Source organism: Neospora caninum, chromosome X (genome assembly GCF_000208865.1).
Source record: "Neospora caninum Liverpool complete genome, chromosome X".
Taxonomy (NCBI): domain Eukaryota; phylum Apicomplexa; class Conoidasida; order Eucoccidiorida; family Sarcocystidae; genus Neospora; species Neospora caninum.
This window is the reverse complement of record NC_018396.1, coordinates 1,098,050-1,121,009: the sequence shown is the minus strand read 5'-3', so window position 1 is coordinate 1,121,009 and position 22,960 is coordinate 1,098,050. Positions and strand designations below refer to the sequence as shown.

The 22,960-nt window shown below is 55.2% G+C and overlaps 2 protein-coding genes across 2 annotated transcripts; one reads left to right on the top strand and one right to left on the bottom strand.

The window, feature by feature from the left end:
• Positions 1 to 2,671: 2,671 nt before the first annotated feature.
• Positions 2,672 to 10,140, top strand: NCLIV_046130 (Beta-tubulin, related; the record flags this gene model as incomplete). The annotated part of the gene is made up of 12 exons (XM_003884163.1): positions 2,672 to 2,770; positions 3,496 to 3,636; positions 3,954 to 4,014; positions 4,894 to 5,021; positions 6,012 to 6,284; positions 6,801 to 7,019; positions 7,555 to 7,629; positions 8,047 to 8,208; positions 8,685 to 8,752; positions 9,170 to 9,232; positions 9,775 to 9,842; positions 10,112 to 10,140. The coding sequence occupies 12 exons, from the start codon at positions 2,672 to 2,674 to the stop codon at positions 10,138 to 10,140; spliced, it is 1,386 nt and encodes a 461-aa protein (XP_003884212.1).
• A 4,271-nt stretch (positions 10,141 to 14,411) lies between these two features.
• NCLIV_046120 (conserved hypothetical protein) lies at positions 14,412 to 20,989 on the bottom strand (the record flags this gene model as incomplete). The annotated part of the gene is made up of 2 exons (XM_003884162.1): positions 14,412 to 16,294; positions 16,621 to 20,989. The coding sequence occupies 2 exons, from the start codon at positions 20,987 to 20,989 to the stop codon at positions 14,412 to 14,414; spliced, it is 6,252 nt and encodes a 2,083-aa protein (XP_003884211.1).
• Positions 20,990 to 22,960: the final 1,971 nt, after the last annotated feature.

Below are 22,960 nucleotides of genomic sequence, written 5' to 3'. Positions count from 1 at the left end.
AGCTTCACGGAAGCTATGGAATAGGTGCGCGCGCCGCTCCAGAGTGCACATTTCATATCTTTGGTAATCGCTCCTTTAGCTTGGCACACCAGGGACATTTAGTCGCTTTGAGCGATCAGTGAGACAGCCACAGAAAACAGCCGCTGCGATCGTGGACCCTCTTTTCCGCCCAAAACGCACTGCACATCCCAGCCAGTGGAGAATGTCAGTGTCTTCATGGCCGGTATGTTTGGTTGCTCCTGTGTGTCCACCGGAACATCAGTGTGGGCTCTAGTACCTCCTTCAGGGGTCCTTGGCGCGACGATTCGGCACCGATGTTTCTGCATGCGCGTCTTCACGAGCCTTCTGGAAGCAGCGAACGACAGATCTTCTCCCTTTGCCGCGACAGGCAAACATTACGTGCAGTTGCTCATCGAAAGCCAAAAATGGTTCAAGTGCTGCTCCATACTCCGCTTGTACCAAAACAAAATACGAACACAACCCTGTGTGTACACGTAATTCAGCTACACGGTTACTAACATAATTAAAAACCAGCTTCTCACGCTGCCGCATCCACTCTATGCACCGACCAAAAATGCATCAGACGGGCGGGCACCGTGTGGCACTATCCTACCGAATTTCCTACCTTTCTACCGCCAGTAACTCCGGCTAATCAGCAGCTTATTTCGGGATACTGTATCGCTACAGGAGTCGCGCAGAGGATGCATTCAACTTGCTCGATGGTTTGCTGGTCCTCCAGCGGGCGAGCAACGACACACGTCTTCTGCCATGTTGGCAGCTATACACATTCCCCGAGACGATTCGGCGTGCGTGTCCGTTTCTGAGATGTAAAAGGAAGAGATGAGCATACGGCGTGCATCGTGCGACAGGAATGCATATGCAAGACCGTCAGTCCGTAACTGAACTTTCAGAGCGCAGAGTCATGCCGGGTTTCCTTTGGCATCCGTCCGGACAGCGCGGTACGGCACTGTTCCACGAATATCACACTACGTGCCTGTCCCACCGTCGTTCTGGGAAGAGGCGTAGGAACTATCTTACAGCCCCTATGCACACAGGCCGAGTAATTCTCCATATAACGGCAATGGCTAACGTTGGAGGGACGTACCTTTGGACTGTGTACACTGGAGGAGAACCCGTATTCGCCTCTTCACAGCAGCGGAGATCAATAACATCTATATATACCGTCTATCAGGTATTTACCAGAGATATAACAATTCATGCAGAGCATAATTTCACACGACCCCTGCGTATAACTGTGGAGACGCCACATAATTATGCATTTGCACACGCATGCGCTGGGTTCTACGAAAACAAAAACATTATCCCGGGAGGACAGAGTAGCCGAAGGAAGCCCCCCACGTCCACCCAGGAGAGCTGCCACCAGGGAAGGAAATTTCCAAACGGTCGTGCTGGTTGTTAGAGGAAAGCTTTAACGGGTTTTTAAACGCCGCATTTCTGCAACTTCTCGCTGAGCATGCAAAAACACACAACCCCTCCGTCTTCGCTGTGTGTGCCTCGTCCTTTCATCTCTCCAACACCCCCCCATTTGCTTCTTCTCTCCCCCGTTTTGTCCTTGCATGCACAAACCCAAGATACAGAAAAGACATCCTCCCTTTTTGGCCCGCTCTCCTGATAGAGAACGGCAACCTCAACACGAGACGAAGCGCGCGAGACAGGCAATCTCGGCCTCCTCGAATCGGAGCTCTGTTGGGCGTGTCTTCTCTGCGAGGCGGCTGAACCCGGGGCCTTGCAGAACGCATGTCTTCATCTTTCTTCGCGTGCGAAACCTCTGGTGTCTCTCGCGGTCGTTCACTCCTTTCCGCCTTTCCTTTGCGTCCATATCTTCTCCGACTTCCCCTCGTCTTGCTTTCTTTCTGCTTCCAGTCTCCAACTCACCTCCCGTCTGCGAGCAGCGCCGCCGGAGCGCTCCTGCGCCCGAGCTCTCTCCCGTCCAGAAACTCCCGTTCGCTCCCTTCTTCGTTTTGCTTCTTCTGCTCTAAATCCTGCCTCTTTGCTTTTCTTGTCCGACGCACCTAAAGGGATTATTCTCCGTTGAGGCAACGGCCGATTTCTGCCGGCTCGAGGCTCTGATCCTCTCTCGTCTTCACCTGCTGCTCTTCCGCAGAGACCGTGCATCCGAGTCTCTCTCTCTCGAACGCTTTCTGTTCTTGCACCGTCTGCCTTCGTTCCCCCACTCTTCCTTCGTTCCTCAGTCTTCTTCATCTCCCCGTCTCTCTGGCGCGTTCTGGCCTTTCGTTCTCAGCCGGCAAAGGAGACGTCCTCTCTCTTGCGTTTTTTTGCACGAGCAGTCGGAGCGGAGGAGAAAGCACCACCTCAAAAAACCGGTGAAACTCTAGGAGAGAACCCGCTCCCTTTGATTTGCGTTCTTCAGAGCCTCCTTGACACTCTGTTCGCCGCTCTGTCAGGCAGGACAAAACGAAGCCTCGCAATCGGCCTCGGCCATCCTGCGGCGTTGCGCCATCGTCGACTCTCTCGCCGCTGGGTTTCAGAAGGAGGAAACGACCGCGTTGTCACCGCCCGAGGAGAGTGCGGAAGGGCCCAAGTCGATTCATCCTTTTGCACTTCTCTCCCAGAGAACAGGACGCGACGGCCGCCGTGGTTAGTGGTCCCCCGTTTCTGCTCGTCTCGCTGCATTTCGACTCTCGACGCCATGCCGAGAGAAATCGTGACGCTTCAGGTTGGCCAGTGCGGCAACCAAATCGGCATGGAGTTCTGGAAACAACTCTGCATGGAGCACGGAATCGACCAGGTAAACAGCAGTTTTCTTCCTTGGGAGCAGTCGTCCCGCTTTGATTTCTCCTCGTCTCTCCTCCCTCAATGTCTATTCTTTTCGCTCCCTCTCGCTTTTCTGCTGTTCGCTGCCGGATACCTGTCTGTTTGTCGCCGCCCGCTTCCCTCCCCTTTGCTGTCCTCGGCCTCTCTGGCCCGGGGCGCGTCTCTCTCTATCGTTGCGTTTCGCGTCTCTCGTGGTACTCCGCACGTTCTCCCCGTTCGCCGCCTCTTCTGGACGGGAGAGGCGTTTTCTGCTTCTCTCCGCCCTCAGTCTGTGTTTGGCTCCCGTCGAGCAGAGAAGTGCTTCAACGGCGAGTTGCAGAGATTCGCGGTGCTAAACATTTCTACATCCTACCGCAGAACCCTTCGTTCGCTCCCGGTGATTCTGTCAGCTTCAAGGTGCTGCAGTCACGCTGCATGGATATACAGCGCTTTAGCAAGACGACACATGACACGAGGCGACAGTAAACCACAGTCAACACGAGATTCTACCCCGGTATCCAGCTATACCTATCTTCAAAGGCCTTGAAGTGCGCATACGCACTGATATATATATATATATATATATGCTTATACTGATATGTATGTATATATATATATATCTTTATGCCATGGAAGCGTACTTCCGGGACACTAGCACAGCAACCGATTTCTTTCCTCCTTTTTTCCCCCGGTGCTTCTCGCTTTCTCTCTGCTTTCTAGGAAGGTTTGCTCGTCGACAGCAAACAGCACGCGTACGCAGAAGATCGGAAGGATGTCTTCTTCTACCAGGCTGACGACGAACACTACATTCCTCGGGCACTTCTCTTCGATCTCGAACCTCGCGTTGTCAACGCTATTCAGGTGAACATACAGCATCTGCATACATCTGCGTATATGCATAGATTTACATGCATTTGCGGATAAAGTTTTTATATAACATTTACATTTGCATGTACGTAGATATGTGTGTAGATGTATATATGTGCATCGTGTGCAGAGTAGTAAAGAAGCATTACATATCTTCGTGTAGATGTGTATACCTTCGTATTTCTACGAGGTCACCAGTAGGGGTTTTCCTGCGGTGACAGGGACAGCGCGAGACGTGGGAAAGTGTGTCGCATCGCGAGTGAGACGACAACGAAATCTCTCATCGGACTGTCTTCCTCCTTGCCTCACAGACGTCCGAATACAAGAACCTGTATAACCCCGAAAACTTTTTCATCTCCAAGGAAGGAGGAGGTGAGTATGAGACTACGCAGTTTCTCCCACCTTGAGTCTGCGCCGTCTGTGTATTGTTTCTCTGCAGCCTGTCTTTCTGTCTCTCCTCTCTGCCTCGCGTCTCTCTGGTTTCTGGATCTTTTCTGACTGCTCTTTTTGTAGATTTCTCATCTTGTCGTTGGCGTGTTCCGCCTCGTTTACCTCTTTCCTGGTTCGCTCTGGCTTCTTGCTTCCCGTGTCGTGTCAATCGAGGGCCGAACTGTCCTGTCGTCAGGCCGCTGCTGCAGCTCTCGCTCTCGCCTCGCCTTGCGTGGCAACCGCCTTCCCTCGAGACGTCTTTGCTTCCACGCCGCTATCCTCCTCCTGGTTTCCTCTCTTCCTCGTCTCCTCTCTTCCTCTTCTCCTCTCTTCCTCGTCTCCTCTCTCTTCCTCGTCTCCTCTCTTCCTCGTCTCCTCTCTTCCTCGTCTCCTCTCTCTTCCTCGTCTCCTCTCTTCCTCGTCTCCTCTCTTCCTCGTTTTCTCTCTTCCTCGTCTCCTCTCTTCCTCGTCTCCTCTCTTCCTCGTCTCCTCTCTTCCTCGTCTCCTCTCTCTTCCTCGTCTCCTCTCTTCCTCGTTTCCTCTCTTCCTCGTCTCCTCTCTTCCTCGTCTCCTCTCTCTTCCTCGTCTCCTCTCTCTTCCTCGTCTCCTCTCTTCCTCGTTTCCTCTCTCTTCCTCGTCTCCTCTCTTCCTCGTTTTCTCTCTTCCTCGTCTCCTCTCTTCCTCGTTTTCCCTTTTCCTCGTCTCCTCTCTTCCTCGTCTCCTCTCTCTTCCTCGTCTCCTCTCTCTTCCTCGTCTCCTCTCTCTTCCTCGTCTCCTCTCTTTGCCGAGCATTTCCTCTCGCTCCCTGCGTCCTTTTTCCAGGGGCGGGCAACAACTGGGGAAGCGGTTACGCACAGGCCGAGCAAGTGCAAGAGGAACTCATGGAGATGATCGACAGAGAGGCCGACGGCAGCGAGAGCTTGGAAGGTTTCGTCCTTTGCCACTCCATTGTAGGATCGAAAAATGCACGCCCGTCTGACGCATCTGCTTTCATCCTTCTGAACTGTTACCCTCGGCGTGCCCTACGACCGTTACATACTTCAGACACAGAAAGTAAAAAGTATCCACGAAAGTTCGACAAAATGGAGATATGAATGGTAAAGCGTTCCGAGACGATCGTACATATAGTGTACCTTTGCATTTGCTCAGAGTTATACAGTTTGTTGACAACAAAGCTGTGTCCACCTCTCCCCCGGGTACTGTATTCTAGATGCATACGAATGTCTACATATATCCACATATATCCACATATATCTACATATATCCACATATATGTAGGTATGTATGTATATATATATATATATATATATATATATAAGGGGATGTGCGCGTGCGGACCGCCCTAGATTCAGAGGGTACGAAAGGTGCCCCCGACGGCGTTCCGTTCTCACTCTTCAAGCTCAACTCTGCGGGACTGCCCCGCAAAGAGTGAAAAAAAAGGGGAGCGAAAACCGCGCCGCAGTTACATCTGTCGAGGAACTCCCTGCGTGCGCAAACCTCCACATAGATATAGGCATGCCAAGACGTATGTGCATGCACATCAATAGACGGATGTGGATTCGTTGTCGCTCGTTGGCGAGAAGCCGCTTCCTGGCCTTCGAGAAAAAGTTTCGTTGGTTCTCATCAGCGGGGAACGTCGCTTGATGGGAGAAGAAAGAAACTGGAAAACGAAGCAGCGAAGCATCTGCGCTTCCCGTGGGGTGACCTCAGCGACGCCTGGCGTCTGTTGATTTGGTGGGAGCACGCAGTGACCACGGCAGTTTTTGCTGCCTTGGTCATCTCTTCTTTGCATGCACCCCCTACCCCTTCGGGTCGTCGTGCGCGCCCTCTTTTTCTCTCTTATCTCTGTCCCTTTCTTCTTGCGTCTCCCCCTTCTTTCTCCCGTTCTCTCTGTCTCCATTTCGCTCTCGCTGTCGGCGTTTTCCCGTTCGGGCGTTCAGGCGGGAGGGACTGGAAGCGGTATGGGAAGCTATCTGTTGGAGGCACTCTGCGATCGCTACCCGAAGAAGCTACTGCAAACGTTCAGCGTCTTCCCTCTCCTCACAACAGAGACCAGCGACGTTGTCGTCCAACCGTACAACAGCGTTCTCACCCTCAAGCGTCTCGCTCTTAACGCAGATTGCGTCGTTGTCCTCGACAACACGGCGCTTAACAACATTGCAGTCGAGAGACTGAAAATCCACAACCCTTCGTTCCAGCAAACCAATGCGCTGGTAAGTTGAGCAAAACGCGCTCGAACACCAAGTTCGCGTCGAAGCACAAGGCCTCCCGCTTGTCAGGGCCGAGGCGTCGTGCCTCACGCGCCTCACGGTCTGTTAGCAGAGCGTGAAGATGTACTTTTCAATCTAAATGGTACAAAAAATTGAATCCGTCAGTACTAACTTGGCGCAATAAAATCGCTTCAAACCTCTTCACGACAAACCATTCCACTTGAAGAGAAAATCTTGAAATCGAAAGTTTCTCCCTCGGTGGCCCTTGTGGATGTCGATCCCACTGATAACTGCGTGCGGAAATGACCGATACAATAAAGGCGTTCTGGTGGATTCTTCTTCTTGGCACGCGAGAACGCGGCGTCTGCATGGACAAGAAAAGCAGTTTCCAAATCCAAAAGGGGAGAGACCGGCAACCGAACAAACAACCCGTTTGGGCGGCTCCTTCTTTCTCAAAGAATGCCCCTATCCGCAGGGTGTAACGGGTACGCTTCTTGTGTTTTCTCCCGCCTTCGCCAGGTGTCTACGGTAATGGCCGCGAGCACGAGTACGCTGCGCTACCCCTCCTACATGAACACCGACTTGCTGTCTCTCATCTCCTCTCTCGTGCCCACGCCCCGCTGTCACTTCCTCATGACCGGCTACACGCCTCTCACCCTCGACGCATGCGTCTCGTCGGTCCAGAAAACCACCGTCATGGACGTTATGCGGCGCCTGCTGCAGACCAAAAACATCATGGTAACGCTGGAACGCAAAGCATGCAGGGGGAGTTAATCCTGGCGTGCGATGAGCTTGAGGATGGGCAACGCGGGCCCCCCGCACCACTCCGGGACCGAACCCGCCTTGTCCCCACACACAGGAGAAAACAACGAAGCAAGGGGCTCTCACGTCCAAACGAACATGCACGCAAATGCACACGTGCATCCCTATCCAGATTCTTAGACAGTTATACATTATATATATATATATATATGGGTAGGCGTCCATCTGTATGTTGTACATCCCGCTCCATGTGCCTAGGCCTTGACACATATGCGTGTAGTCCATGTGGATCTGCAGATGCATATATCTACCGATACATCTCTGAGGGTATCTATTTGTATATATGTCTATAAGGATCTATGTGTAAACGTTGGGCGTGATAGATATAACACACGGATTTTGGAGAGTGAGCCTGAGTTGTCATCCGGTGCGTGTGCACGTGTGAAGGGTCGAGGGGCGCGGCAGTCTCGTCTTGCGCACTCGGGAGCCTTTTGTCGCACGTTTTCTGCAGGTGTCGGCGTCGTTGCGGCGCGGAATGTACATTTCCATGTTGAACATCATTCGAGGGGAGGCCGATCCGACACAGGTAGATCTTCTGCTTCCGTCGTTTTTTCTGTCAAATACGCCAATTGACATCAAAACCCAGACAGGAACGGCACGCCAGTCAACAAACTCGGAAGAAAACATATCCCTCTTTGACGTAGAAACGCTTCCGTTTTGTCTCAAGACATGCCTTTCGTTTGCCTAGACACTGCGCACACCGGCGCTACACATGTTCGTTGCTTCAGAATTAGAGCAAAAAGAACAGCGCTTCATGCGGCAGCCGCTCTAGCCATGATCTACAGACCCCCGGCTGTGCCCGCTGTGCCGTTGAGTTATGTGCCTGAAGAAGGCCGTGCCGGGCGTTCGCCGTCTTTTTCCACGTTTTGGAAACGGAGACAAACAGTCTCCTGTTGGGGTCGGACGCTTGCTTTTCCGCGTCTTTTTTTTGCGTTCTCCTCAGGTCCACAAAAGCCTGCAGCGAATCAAGGATCGACGCCTGGTGAACTTTATCCGGTGGAACCCTGCGAGCATTCAGGTGGCTCTGTCCAAGCAGTCGCCGTTCATTTCTTCTCCACACAAAGTTTCGGCCCTGATGATGGCGAATCACACGTCAATTGCTTCCGTGAGGCTCGTCCCAAGAACGAGAAAAACCGAGGCGTCGAGACAGCCGGCAAAGAGAGAGATGCTCCGACATCCATGCACACGTATTTGTGGCCACATAGCCAGTGCGGGCACGTCGCGGTGTCGCATCTATAGCGCTCCATGTCTCCACGGGGGAAATCGCGGATCACAACAGAGCTTCTCGGAAACGCTCAGGGTCCTTTTACAACCATAAAATGTCGAAACGCGAACGCAAACGAGAGATGCGATATATACATATACACATATATACAGAGATATAATTGTATGTACATGTGCAAGTACATGCATAGAAACATACCGTGTCCGTTCATAGCTCCCTCATATGGATACACAAAAGTAGCTATGCCCCGGTCGGTCTCTGTCTTTCTTTGCTGATATACATATACGCTATATAATATATATACATATGTATATGCATATCCACCGTATGCCGTTTTTTAACCTTTTCCTCTTCAGCTGTTTGAGCGTTGCGTCGTCCAGTACGACCGCCTGTTTAAGCGCAAGGCTTTCCTCGACAATTACAAGTGAGTCGGACCCGAGTATCTGCATGCAGTTTCGTCGAGTATTTGCATCGAACGGAAACATACGAATCTACGTTCTACGTTTCCATGTGTAGTATTTTTTTCGTTTGTGCGCTTGCTTAGGCAGGAATTCTTGTACATCCAGTGAGGAAAGTAATTGTTGCGAAAGATTGAAGTTTTCATATTGAAACAACGTGCGGCGTCGGCCCATTGACGAAGCAAGGAGAAGCCCCGCAGAGTGGCTACAGTCGTCTGTTCTTTACTGCGTATATAGCATGCGCACACACATAAACAGCCATGTACCGGTACAAATGTATGCCTACATATATATATATATATATATATATATATATATATAAACGCATCTGTGCTTGTCTTCATCTGCATGCTTGTCCGCGGCGTCTCGGTGTGTTGCCTCAGAAAGGAACCGATGTTTTCGAGTTCAGATGGTCTGGGCAACTTCGACGAAATGGAATGCTCCAAGTGAGAAGCGAGGGAAATGCGAAGCACGAGTTGATGAGGCACACGAATTTCCGATGCTAAGCACGAATCAAAAAAGGCTCTTGTTTCGGCCGTCGTGTGCAGTCTTTGAAGTCTCTTCCAATTCTGGGCAATGCGTTGCCACTGCCATCCGCCCGGAATGCCAAAGGCGTCTTTTTTCAAAGGCGGGGCCTTTCTTAGCTTTTCGGCTTCAGACTTGGCCGGGCAACGTCGTGCCTATATTGCACATAGAGAGATCATGCCGGTGCGTGTCCAGCTCTGTCTTTTTTCGTCTGTTTTTTGAGTGCGCCACGGGGGGGACCGTGCATCGCTTTATCAACCGATATCTATATACATATGTTCGATCTTGTGTCGGATTGTTGTCAAGTCTTCGTTTTCTCCGTTTAGAGCACAGGACGCGGCGTGGCGTGGAGAGATGCTTCCGTGTAGCCTGCGTCGGCTTGTGTGACCCTAGACGCCTGCACGCGCTCGAGTCGGTGAGCGTCGCGTCTCTCTGTCTTGTTCGCTTCGTGTGTTTCCATCAGAGAGGTCTGCATGAATTTGATCGACGAATATCGGAGAGCAGAAGGCGACGATTACCTTTCTTCCTTCGGTGAGCGCCGGACCGTCTAGCCGCGATTTTCATAGCCACGCTCAAAGTGTCATGCTCTCCTTTTGTCCCGTGTCTTCTAACGCGGGTGCGTCTTCGTTTCGAGCCTCGCGTGAGGGCGGTCGCCTTTCTTGCTTTCGTGCAGTCGCTTTGTCGGTTTCTCGTTCCCCGCTGATTTTCGTGTGCCGAGGCGAGGCAGCTGTGCGCTGCATGCATCCCGCTGAACCAGGTTCACCTCGCTGCTTGATTTGCGCCTCTGCTGTCTTCCTCAGGGGACTTCGGGATGGCCCATCCCGCGTGAGCGCCGTCCTGCGAAGTTTCGAGACTCTTGAGGAGCGCAGAAGAGAAAGCAGAGAGTCCACGACGAAAGCCGGGAAGAACATGTTCTCTACTTGTTGAGGCGTGAATGTGTACGTCGAGGTCTCTTTGTCTCGGAGAAGAACTCAGGCGCGTCTTCACTCTACCTAAGTGTATTTGTATATTCATATTTCTTCCCATAAGTGCTGAAAAGGGGGTCTGAGGCATTGCGAGAAAGCGCGGAAACGAAAAAGAGGACGGACACGGATGCTGAAGATTCCAGTTTTTCGTCCAGCGCTTGTCCTCGATGGTGCTCCTGCCCTATTTAAGGCCTTCGTTGCCTTGCGCTCCGGCGGGGCCCGCTTCACGTAGAGATTCCTCCGGCTGTGCTGGAATGAAAGGCGCCGCGTGAACTCTGGTTCCGACACCACGTTATGCCCATCTGCCACCGGATAGATATACAGATATTCCTTTGCATCTGCAGTGATCGACGTGCGCGCGGGAAGCAATATCCGCACGCACCTCCAAATCCGTTTTTTGTGTCTCGCGTTTTGAGTCTCCAACCAGAGTGCGCTATGTCGAGCCGAATCCAGTCTTTCAACATCGTCTCATTTGCCCATTGAAACAAACGGATTCGGATATCGTGCCCCGTGGGCTGCAAGTGTGTCTGTGTGTGAAAATACACAACACCACTCATGTTTTGTGTTTGTATATGTGTACCTATGCTTATGAAGCGCGTGTCGCTGCGCGTGGGAGCGGGAGGCTAGAGTTGATCCTCTGCCTTTCTGAAAAGATTTCTGCGTGAGTAGTTCGGATTTCTCCTATCGGTGGTAGGTTTGTCTGTGCCCTTCGTCAGGGCTCCAAACGCAGTGGTTGTTTCTGGTTCACTGGGAAATGTGAGCCGAACTTGCTGAGTGTCCGAGCCCTATTTTCCTTGTCTCTAAATTTTTGAATCTCTCTACGAAAGATTTACCCTTGTCGCGAGTCCTGTAGCTGCCGTTCTGCATGCTTTACCTCGCCTTCTACCTCTATGTATATGTGCGTGCATGTCCCCGCGTACTCAAAACAGATAGTGTGTGTTGGTACGCAAAGACGTACACCTTCGCGGCTTAAAACCTCGAGATACCCAGTCTGGTAGGTGCTTCAGGTTCGATGGGAAAAGCGGAGAAAAGGGGCTGCCGGGGCTTCGTCTCCTGGAGCAAAGCTGGAGGATCCACGCTGAAAACAGGAATCTGTCCTGGACCCTGACGGCGCGTCACCTGTCTGCTCTTCAGCCTCGCTTCACGGCGAAACTGGATGTGACGCCCGCAACATGTCTCTCCTTTCTCGTCACTTTTTCTCATGAAACCGCACCACGAAATGTACAAACAGTGGACCAAACTCAGTCGCACTGGGCGAATATGCTCCAACATCTGTGAAAGAGGGGGATTTCGGGTACAGATTCGCGGCCAGTGATTGACAGTCGATGCTTCCAGAAATGCAGCGACGCCTCTCGCTGTATTACGGCGGATACACTTTGCGTTTGGAATCTCTGAGATTATGCGTTGCGACGCATCGTGACAAGAACGTTCGATTCCTCACGCCTCGGGACGTGAGTTGTAGAGAAGAACAATCAACCCAAGGCGCGTGTATCGGGAACCGGCATTTCTCGCCCAGAGTTCGGAGTGTTACATTCTCTGTCCCTTAAAGACGGCTTGTCGGGACAAAAGACAAAGAGACGTGTCTCGAACCTTTTCCCGTGGAAATCAAACGCGTCGTGCGCCCGCAGGGTTGGGTCTGCGCGACTTGGGCAGACTGTCAAATTCGATGCAGAAGCCGAGCCAGGATATCCCCGGAAGGCCCTCTGGGGGTTTTCCGGAAAAGAAGCATTTCATTGTCTCGTTATTCGCCGTCCTGTCGTGAGAAACGTCACTCTTTTCTCGCCACCTGACGTGGAGCTCCACGGGTGACTCTGCGGTTCTGCTGCGAGCCCAAAGCGAAAGGGCCTTCCCTGAAAACGATCACAAGATTCCAGTGCGTTCTGTTGCCTCTGAGCACCGAAGAGAGACGTGCGAATCCGAGAAGCGTGCAAAATGGACAAAGACCCAAGATCTTCCTTCCCGTGCTGTCCTTCTCACCTGGCCGACAGAACAGGGTGACGAGGATGAACTCGCCTCAGTCGGGCCCCAGTCGTGCGGCACCGCCCGCCGCAGGGATCTTCTCGTTTCTCGCGAGACGGAGGCGACGGGCGTCTGCCAACTCCTTTTTCAGGACACCACCCGAAAAGGAACGCCAAGGCGGGCGATCACGCCGACAAGTTGCGTACCCTTTCGATATCGCCGGCAGTGTTTGTGGAACACGTGTTGTGCGTCCAAACAGGAGACGACCGGCTTGCCTTGGAAAATTAGAGAAGGCTCCGGCAAGTGAAATACATTCCTCTGAACTGCCTACGGGGCTTGCGCGCCCGTGCTGCGGATCAGACCGTTATCCGGAAACCTTCAGATACTCAAGGTTGTTTTAAAAGTGGGAATGGAGACGATCAGACAGGGCGGCTCAGGGGGCCTTTCGCCTCTCTGGTGTTTGCCCAGGAAGCGCGGCTCAGATCGCACCTGAAGACGTTCACTCCTGAGCATGGTCGAGTGAAGTTTTCAGGGGCGCGACGCCGTGGTCTCCCGATCGGAAGCTCGCACCCGAGAACAGACACACGTGCCTAGCGGTGAGCCTGACTCACCAGTCTCGTACCCGACAGCCTTTTCGAGTTTGTGCAACCAGCCCATTTCTTTCCTCAAAAGCATTGTGCAGCCTCTTTTCCGACGGTGCACAGTTCCCTCAGCCACCGCCAGTTCAAGCAGCTGCACTGACAATGACGCGCTTCTCACGCGGACCAGCTTGGCACATGCCCTTGCCGTCCACCTGTTTCTCGGGAGGACTTCTCCGTCGGGCGCACCACGGCGATCTTTGCACGTCGGCCGACACCTCTGCACTTGTGGTCCTTCCTGCGTCTCCCCTTTCTCTGCATCTTCTGTTCTTCTTAGGCATGCTTCCCAGGTTCGAAACATCTCGTTTTCTTCCGCCCAGCAACCCTGGAACTCTCAGCTCAAAACGACGTGGGTTGGGGGCGGGGGGGGGGGGGGGGGGGGCAGAGAACGAGGCAGTGGTTGAGAAAGAGACAGTAAGTCATTCGTAAACAAACTCGTAGATACGCGTGAAGCAACTCTATCCCGCTTCTGAGAAGCGTAAGCCTCTGGCGCCGAGTGGGCGGGGTGAGACACCTCGGAACTTGTCGGTATCGCCTCATGTGTCTCCTCTCAGGAGTTGGTAACTTGCTGTGTACCGGAGGCTAAGAGAAAGTGAGATGCGCAAAAATGAATGTGACACGCGTGGAGGAACTCAGGAACTAGACCACGCAGCAGCGACAAGCTCCGACCGGGCTTTTCTATTACCGGCGTACATACAAATATCCATGCATATACATATATTCCAAGTCTGCTGTTGCGGGCCCCAATCCTTCAGCCTGGTTTAAAGCACGTGGCTTATTTCGCTGAACGCCACGCATATCTTTGCACGCGTGCGTCTGAGGAAGTGCTAAAGAGCGAGATAAGCCTGTCTAGTGAGATACATCTCGTCCCCTGCGTACTGTGAACATGTATCCTTTCCGAGACCCCTTCGGCTTGTGGGGCATACGAACCAAAAAGCTAGGTTTCCAGCTGAGCCATCGCCGCGACGCAGCATGCGCAGAAGCGTCTCAGCCCTCGGTGAAACCGAAGCGGATTCATTCGCCCCGAGTCGAACACGACAGAGACACCTGGACCGCGACGGAAAGGAGGGGGTGACATCAAGAGCTTGTCATCGTGTGTGTCGCACCCCTGTAGATGGAAGAAACCTTTTAGCTACACAGGGGCGTAGACGCATGACAACGCTTTCGCGAATTCCTTTGATCCTTAGCTACCCATGGAACACGCACGCATTGCTAAATGTGCCGATCGCGCGTCGGCGCCCCGGTGTGGCTGTGTGTCTCTCTGGGGCACGAAAATCCCGGGGACTGCGTGTGAGTGTTTGAAAAAGCCTGCAGAGTGGAAAGCCTCGTCTTCGTCCACGAGGACACATGCCGTTTTCGAACGCCAACACACCAAACAAAGCACACATTCGTCAGACGCATCTCTCCTCGTCTTCCCTCCTTTTCTGAAACAAACCCCATATGGACATGAGAGGGAAGGGTCTGAAACGCTGGCGCTCGCCGCACTGTTCCACGTGGAGTCACTCTGGGAGTTTCAAGGCTTCTGTTGGACGTCGCGTTTACGAAGAGTCCTCCATCTTGGTGCGCTTCTTTTTCGCAGTTGTCTGTTTTCTTCGTCTCCGTTTCTTCTCGAGCTGCGTGGCTTCTTCTGGCTCCTCTTCTTCGATCTCTCTCACGGTGTCCCGTACATATACCGTCCCAAACTGAGTGCGGTTTGCGTACACGCCGTGGAGCAGCTCTTTCATTTGTCGGAGTTCGTCTTGAACTTCCTTTGCAACTTCGTCCTCGCTGTCCTCTTCTTCTTGGTTTCTCCGGGCAAAGCGGGTCGGCCAGCGCCTGCCGGTTTTGGTCTTCGCCCGCCCCGGCCCTCCGCGCGACTCAAGAAGTCGCGACTTGCTGTCTCCGTCGCCCCACGCGTCTTCCTTCTCTTCAGGGCCTTCCTCGTCGCCGTCGTTTGCCGCGAAGAAGACGTCGCCGCCTTCATCTTGCCCACCCACGAGAGCTTGCTCAGCAGCCGCTGCAAAGGCCCCGGCACTCGGAAGCCGCAAGAGACCCATCTGGTGGTCCAAGGTCTCGCACGCAACGGCGAATCGGAATTGAAGCTGTTGCAGAAGATTCGCGGGAGGCAACGCGACCGAGGATCCAGAGGCACACGTCAAGCTTTGGGAGGCCTGAGAGCGAGCGTTTCCTTCTTCTTCCATTTTGCTGAGGACGTCGAATTCGAACTGTTTCTCCTGCGTTTTCCTCTCTCTGCGTGTCTCACGGCTTCGCAGTCTCTTCTCGCCGGCTCGCTGCGCTTCATCGTCTCCGCCTTCCGCGACGGCGGACCCGTTTCTGGTCTGGGTCGCCTTCTCCTGGGAAAGACGCCCATTCAGCGTCTCCCGGCAAAAGGCGCAGAAGAGATCCCACATGCCGACGCGTTTCCCCGCGTCGCCGAGGAGTCTGTACACCACAGAAACGTCTTCCAAAAGCAACGAGTTTTCGGCCGGCGCTCCCAGGCCGCCGCCTCGGCTGCTGCTTCCGACCTCGTCTCTCCGCTCCTCCTCGTCTTCACTGTCCTCGAACTGTTGCAGGTAGAACGGATTGACAATCGCCAAATGCTCCAGAGTCTCTCGCTGAGGAATGGTTTCCAAACGCGAACACACCGTCTGCGCAGCAGAGACCAGCTGACTCTCTGGGCGTCGCTCGCCTCGCTCCACGTGAGGGAGGGCGAGGCCCGTCGCCGCCACTTCAATCGCGAGAGACCCGCCCCACACCGCCAGCTCAGTTCCCAGCGGATGCCACGAGGGCAAAGGAAGGAGCAACAGGAGAAGCAGTTCTTCGACGGTGCGCAGGAAGCGCGTTTTCAGCATGTACAGTCGACAAAGCGACGGCGCCTTCTCGCCCTCGTCCCCACTGCTGTTCTGTAGAGATCCGAGCGAAGGAACAGCGTCCGGAGACGCCAGGAGGGAGACCGCCTCGCGGGCCTTCCCCGGCCTTCCAGCTGTACATACACTCGACGCCGCAACCTCGGTCTCTGTCTCCCGGAACGGGGACACGGAAGACCGTCTTTGCTTGGTCAGGAGGCGGCTGTCGCGCTTGGGACCCGCCGCGAGGGAGAGCGACGCCTCGTCGAGCTCCTGAATCACCAGCCGCAGGTTGTCCAGCGCATGCAGGATGTCAGCTGTATGGACACCCGAGGTCTCCGGAACTCCGTCAGGGGACGACCTGGCCGCCAGGAAAAGACGAAGGAGACACAGCTCGCGGTGCCCTTGCTGGAAAAAAAGTTTCAGCGGAAGAGACAAAGCTGATGGATCCGCGACTCCTCCCTCACAAGCGGAGGCTGCGCCGGGGTTGGCGCTTTCGTGGAACACCCGAGCCGGCGCCGCGACCGCCAAGTCTTCATACAGAGTTCCCAGCAAGCGATGAAGATCTTCTCCTACACTTCGGCTAGCTCTCGCCACTGAGGAGAAAGAAACAGAACAGAAGGCAAAAGAAAGCTGGATTTTGCAGAGCGGACTCTGACAAGGAATGGACTCCACACACGCACCTACCCTATACTCTATCGACCTGGACCTGTCTCCCACCCCCTCTCCATCTTCCGATTTCTACGTACTCACACAGTTCTCCCTCTCTGGTGCCATATATATATATATATATACATACTTTATTGATATTAACATATTTGCATGTGGATGGCGTGGGTGACAGGGACGGGGAGACGCGCGGAAATGCACAACTCTTTGCAGCGGTGAGCACTGCGCGAGATTTGTCTCGTGTGTGACTGACTTTCTTGAATGCGCTGTTGCGGCCTCGTTTTTCGAAGGACACATGCATTTTCCTCGTGGACGCCGAGAAGTCGTTCGAGCTCATCAATCATCGTGCGGTTGCCACTCTCGGCCTCCGCCCCCGCGCCGCTCCACCAACACTCTCTCTCTTCCGCCTTGTCTCCGCTGTCTTCGTCTGAGGCTTCATCCGAGAGTTCGTCCCTGTCGCTGTCTTCTGAATCGTCTCTTTGCGTTGCGGGTTTTTCCCTCCCTCGCCCTTTCTTGGACGTCGCCGGCGCCGCGGATCGCCTGGCGTCCTGGGCGGTCTTTGCTTTGCGCGAAGCTCGCAAGGCGTCGGAGGTTGGCGGATCCTGCGTGGTGGAGCGCAGCAGGAAGCTGAAGTCGTCTTCTGTCCCTTCCATTCTTTCGCTTCTGCGCTGCCGCTCCAGCTGTTGCTGAAGAAGCAGCAGAAGCCGGAAAGCGAGAGACACGCCGACCCGGCGCTCCGCCAGATCGAGGGTTGCTTGCGGCAGGATTTCTCTGCAAATTAAAGCCATGGTCGCCTCCCGCTCCTCCCGCTTCAGCTTCTCTTCGTCCGCGTCTCTCGGCCTGCGCGCCCTTTGCCTCTCCAACGCGTTGCGACGCTCTCGAAACTCTTCTTGGATTCGCGAAAAAACCAAAAGCCCGCGACAACCCCACCAAGCACGCAGCTGAGCCAAGACAGCGCGACGCGACACACAACCACCCGACCGCCGACACCCGGGGAGAAAAGAAGGAAACGAAGAAGGGAGAGACGAGACAGTCGAGGTTGAAGCGTTAGGCGACTCAGTGAGATGCGAGGCAGCTGGTTTTGCGTGCAACGGTTCGTGGAGTCGCGTTCCCAAGTCTTCACGCGCGTGCTTCGCCACGGTCAGCGCCGCGTCTCCCGATCGCCGTCGCTTCCTCTCTTCTTCTTCTTCAGTTTCTTCGTCCTCTTGTTCAGGGCGAGAGCGACGCGATAAGGGCGATACCCGAGGCCCGGCGCCCCCTAGAAGGGACGCACCCTTCTGGAGGAGTTGTTCCTGTTGCCAGCAACATCTGTCGAGAAAGAACCCGCTGTGCTGCTGGGAAGCCACCAGGTGTACATACACTTCAGCCGTGTTGCGGAGCAGCTGCGTGAGGAGACGAATATGATCATCTGTGATGGAGGAGAAGGCAAGGAGCTCTGTTCGGCGGCTCCATTGTTTGAGCAAACGCTTTGCGCGGGACTGCAAGCGCCTCGCATCTTCGCGCCTGTCGCTCTCCTCTTCTGATAACGGAGACACGCACACGGCGCGGCCAGACGTTGCGCCATGCGACAGGGTCTCCCCAGACGTCTTCTCTCCCTCCCTGCCTGCTTCCTTCTCCTTCGGGTCTTCATGCGCCGTTGCGCCTGTAGCAGTCTCCGCGGCTTTCGCCCCAACTTTCTTCCTCCCCGTGCCTGGCTCCTCTCCCAGTTCTCCGCTCTTCGCAGCGCGCCCCCACCGGCGCCCCGCCCCTGTCTTTGCCTCTGCTGTCTGTGCCTCTGCTGTCGCCGCGCCGTCGGATTCGTCCTCGGCGTCTCCCTCTGTCTGCAGCAGCGGCAGCACGTCTTCGTAGCCTCTGCAGAGAAAGGCCAGCGGGTGAGCTTGGTAGAACTGTCGCACGACGAGCTGGAAGACTTGAACGAGTTGCAAGACAGACGGTGCGGCGTTCTCCTCCAGGTGCTGCAGGAGGACGAGGAGCGACGAGAGCGGGAGCGAGAAGGGGAGCGTGACCGAGCTGGAGAGCAGCAAATTCACGATCTGCTGCTGGACCAGCGAAGGCTGGAGAAGCGTGGCGGCTTCGACGGCGAAGTTGTTTGTCGCCCGGGAGTCGCAGAGAAGCTGGCGAATCGAGGAGCTCGACGAGGCTGCTGTTACCACCAGGAACGGCAGGCGACACTGCGTTCGCAAGAGCGACAGCAGGTGGAGGAGCGAAGACAAGAAGGGAAGGGAAAACGCCTCCGTCTCCTCCAGGACGACCAGCAACACCGCAGACGAGACGTGCACAGACCCAGCTGCGTCGCGAGATCCGTTTTCTCCAGAAGCGCGCGCGAGACGCGGGCCTCCAAAGAAAGGCCGGAAGATGCTCGAACCGACTGCGAGCCGCGTCGGCGCCTCGGCAGGCGGGTCTTCCGTTTCCTGACCTGCAGTGGAAAGCGCGGACGAGGCGGCAGGGGATCCCGCGTCGCTCCCTTGGCGGCCTGGAGAGCTCCCAGTCGCCGTCAGCCGTCCTCGCTCGCCGGGCGCGCAGTCCTCGTCGGTCTCGTCCGCTTCGCTCGCAAGTTCCTCGTCGCTGTTTCCCCACAGCGCCTTCATCTGTTTCTGTCTCCGTGTCTTGGCCCGACGCAGACTCCCCTCCTCCAGCAAGTAGTCCACGCCGCGCCGCGCCTTCTGGCGCCTTTTGGCGCGAGCTTCGGCGGCGTCAGTGCCTGCGCCGCCGTTCGCGGGGAAAAAGTTCAAGTCGCTCCACCACAGTTCCAGCTTTTCGCAGATTCCGTCGAAGCGCTTCGCAGCCGACAGGCCGCCGTCGCCAAAGATCGCCGAGCCTTCGTCGTCTCTGAGATCTTCGTGGCCGGCGTCGCGGGTCCCCGCCGCGAACGGAGCACCGTCGCCCTTCCCGCCCGATCTGCACGGAGCGGCGGGACCCTCGCCGCCGCCCTTTGCGCCGAGATGCGAAAAAAGGAGACTCTCCAGCGACGCGTCCGTTCGCGAGAACCCGGTCCCCTCGCTCCACGCCCCCGCAGTCGAGACGTCTTCGTGGGAGACCGCCGAGGAGAGCAACGGGAAGAAAGCGTCTTCCAGCTGCTGGCTGACGCTCGAGAACAGCGAGGGCGCCGAGTCACTCTCTCGGCGTTTTTGACTCTCCCCCGGCGTCTCCCCGCCGCGACCGCCTCGGCGGGGCGAGCGCGAGGCGCGCTGCGCGTCTGAAGCAAAAAGCGCAACGGGGGCCTTTGCGGACTGTGCGCAGAGAGACGAGGAACTCGTCAACTGCTGGTAGATCGCCTGAACCGCAGCTGCGAGAGATGTGCACTCGGAGGCGCGGAGGACGGCGGCGCGGAAAAAGAAGACGCCCTTCGTTTCGTCTCTCTCTGGCCTCTTTCGCCTTGGCTTCTCCGCACAGGCGTCGTCGCCCGTGTCGGCCCCTTCCGCATTCAAACGCCTCTGCTGTTTCCGCCACCTTCTCCAGCTGAGGCGACTGCGCCGCATGCACTCGAACGTCAGCAGCTGCACGGCGAGCCGGTGATCGCCTGCGTCGACGCCGGCAGCGGCAACGACTACCGGGAGGAAATCGAAGACGTCGCCCCTGCTGCCTCGGAAGATCGCCCCACCGGGCGCTTCGCGTCCCGGCTCCCTGAAGCCTTCGCCGCCAAACGCAGAGCCAGACGAAGCGAAAGGAAAGGCAGATGCTGAGAAAGAGGGAAACACGGCAGGGAACTCGCGGCGAGCGTTAAGCGTCTCCGCAGGGTCGCTGGCCTCGTGGGAGGCGGCCGCGCGGAGATCCGTGGCAGCGGCGAGTGCATGCACTTCAATGATGCTCGCCAAATTGGTTGCATGCGGCTGCACTGCGCGGTAGACAGCCGCCGCGAGAGCGCGCAACAGGCGACTCTGTAGGAGCTCCGCTGCCCGGCAACGAAGCGCCGAGGAAGCCAGCTCCGACTGGAGAGCCGTCGAAGACCGCTGAGGCGCTGCAGGCGACGAGAAGAAGGGAGGAATCAAAAGAGAAGGCGAACGCGACGCACTCGCGTACTGCAGGAGGGGGGCGTAGCTCGGCGCCTGGGAGGCGACAGACTCGGGTGGAATGGGAGAAGAAGCGTTCGAAGAAGAGACAGAACGCTCTGCGAGAGATTTGCCGGATCGGAGCGTCGGGCGCGTCTCTCCGGGTGCGTTGAGAGACTTGGCTTTCGAGGCGGAGTCGTGGAGCGGCGCCTCCGTCGCGCCTTCTCCCGCCGTCTCCGCGCGACTGCCTGCAGAGGAATCTGCGACGGAAGAGAGAGAGCTGAGAGAAGGGCCCTCGGCGTCAGGGTTGTTTTCCGCGGGCGAGGAAAAGGCAAGGCAAGAAGTCAGCGATTGAGGAAGAGGCAGAGAGTTGTCCAGCAAGTGGCGAACGAGAGGCGGATGGTGTCGCGACGCTGCGCATGCGCCTGGAGAGACAGCCGGCTGCTGCGCGCGCGACGAGAGTGGCGGAACCGCAGCCAGCACGGGAGGCAAAATGTGGTAGGCGAGAAAGGACGGCTGCGGACTGTCTTTGAGATCCCTCTCAGCATGGGACGACCCAGACTCAGCGCGAAGACGCTCGTCTTCCCCGTTCGCCGAGGCGAAGAAGACAGAAGATGTTGGAGGAGGCGCCATAGGGCCTCAGCCGAAAAGTGGGAGTCGGAAAGCTCCTAAAAATCTGACCACAAAATCGGCGCGTGCGTATCGCTCTGCATATATACGTATAAGGATATCTAGATACATACACGTGGATGCATACGGCAATAGAAGACGGAAAGGATGCACACAGCCACAGTCTACATTGACGGGCGCCTGGTCGTCTGTGCAGCTAAAGATATGGTTATGTACAGATGCACAGGAGGAGAGAGAGAACAGGGAAAGGAGAAGAAAGGCAGGCGTGCGAGCCGTGGTCGGTGCGCCAGTGAAAAGGTGCATCGAGGGGAGACGAAGAACTCCAGTTTCATCTCCGTGCCTCTCCGCAGCCGAAAAGGGAACCCTCTGCGGCGGAAATGTGGACGAGCGAGACAACAAGCTGTGAACGAAAAGTGTCGAGAAGGAATCCCGGCAGCCGTGTGTGCTCCGGAAAAAAGGCACGTGCTATCACGCCATGCCTGAACAAACTACACATCAATCTGACAGCGGTTCCACGCAGACACACACAAATATAAATATATATGCATATATATGAAGAGAAATATGTGTACGTCTTTCAAACATATACACACAGTTAGCGACATCGGTACATTTTGGCAGAAGTGGCTGCTGGGTCCACCTGTCGATCACGCACGCATGGGCAGGAGGCCGACAGCCGCATGCTTTGATGAGTGTATATACACCCACAAGAGCAGTTCGAGCAGTAGAGAGTGTGTAAATTCTCCTCGCTCACTCTCTTTCGACCGTCCCTCTGCTTTTCCCAAAGGAGGCTGCCATGCTTGTGGCGGTCTGGTTCTGGGAGATTGGGTGTTTTTTTTACGTGGGGTTGTGCGCGTCCCGCCGACCCGTGAGAGGAAATCTCTTCAAGCGGCTGACCCTTTGAATAGATGTGGAAGCGGTTGAGGCAGGAAAGGGCTAAGCATGCTTTAAAATGCAAAAGCCGAACGCTTGGTGACGCCACACCGCCTGAGGATGATGGGACGGAACGGGGAGGACGAGGTTGTTGCGGGTAGGTCTTGTGAACAAGGAAAGGGGGGTGCTCTTCCCCTCCTTCTCGTGCGAAAAGTGTTCACAGACACATCAAAACGGGAAAGACTCTCCGCTGAGAAGGCTCAAAAAGAGACGAAACGGCGCTTTGAGTGTTTGCCGAAGGAAAACGGAACGCAAAAGGAGGGGACAAAGAACGCGGCGAGAGCGAGACACGCAGCCTGCAAGCATCGGGAGTTTCGGACGGAAGCACGGTTGTTGCTCACATGCTGTGGCGGTCTATGCGTAGACAGAAAGACTAGAGATTCCCGCAGATATGCGGAAGATGTCCTTCGTTCAAAGAAAAAACCCATTGCAAGAAGTATCGGGAATTCTTGCCGGAGCAAGACACCGGAGACGTGGACCGCAGTCGACTCCCGCGGGGGGTGCATGCAAGCACAGTGGTGGCCAACACACATCTCGACACACGCAAGTACGGAGAGTTTTTTTTAAGGAGGACATCCGTGCGCAAAAAGAGATGCAAATGAAGATAAAAGCGCATATATAACCAGATGCAAGTTTGGAGAAAGTCTACACATGATGGTAGGGGACACTGGCTTACAGAAGATGCGTTACCCGTAGGGCGACGGAAGCGAAAGAGAGGCGTGCAAAAAACGGTGCTCTTCCTGAGCACACACAGGGAAGGCTGCATGGATGTGAACGGTCATGAAAAATACAGCGCGTTCCACATTCTGACTTGGCGCAAGGAAATAGGCGTCTCTCATACATAATAGAGCAGGAACACGAACTCTTCAGTTCTCCCAGACCTACAGAAAACCGTATATATACATATATATATACATATCTGTATTTATATACATGTATTTGCATGTATCGATCACGCGATTGTGTGCTAGATAGTTTCTCTACGCCTTCTTTAGGCGCAGCCACAAGCCGCGTATCGTTTCCCCTCGATGATTTCAGGGT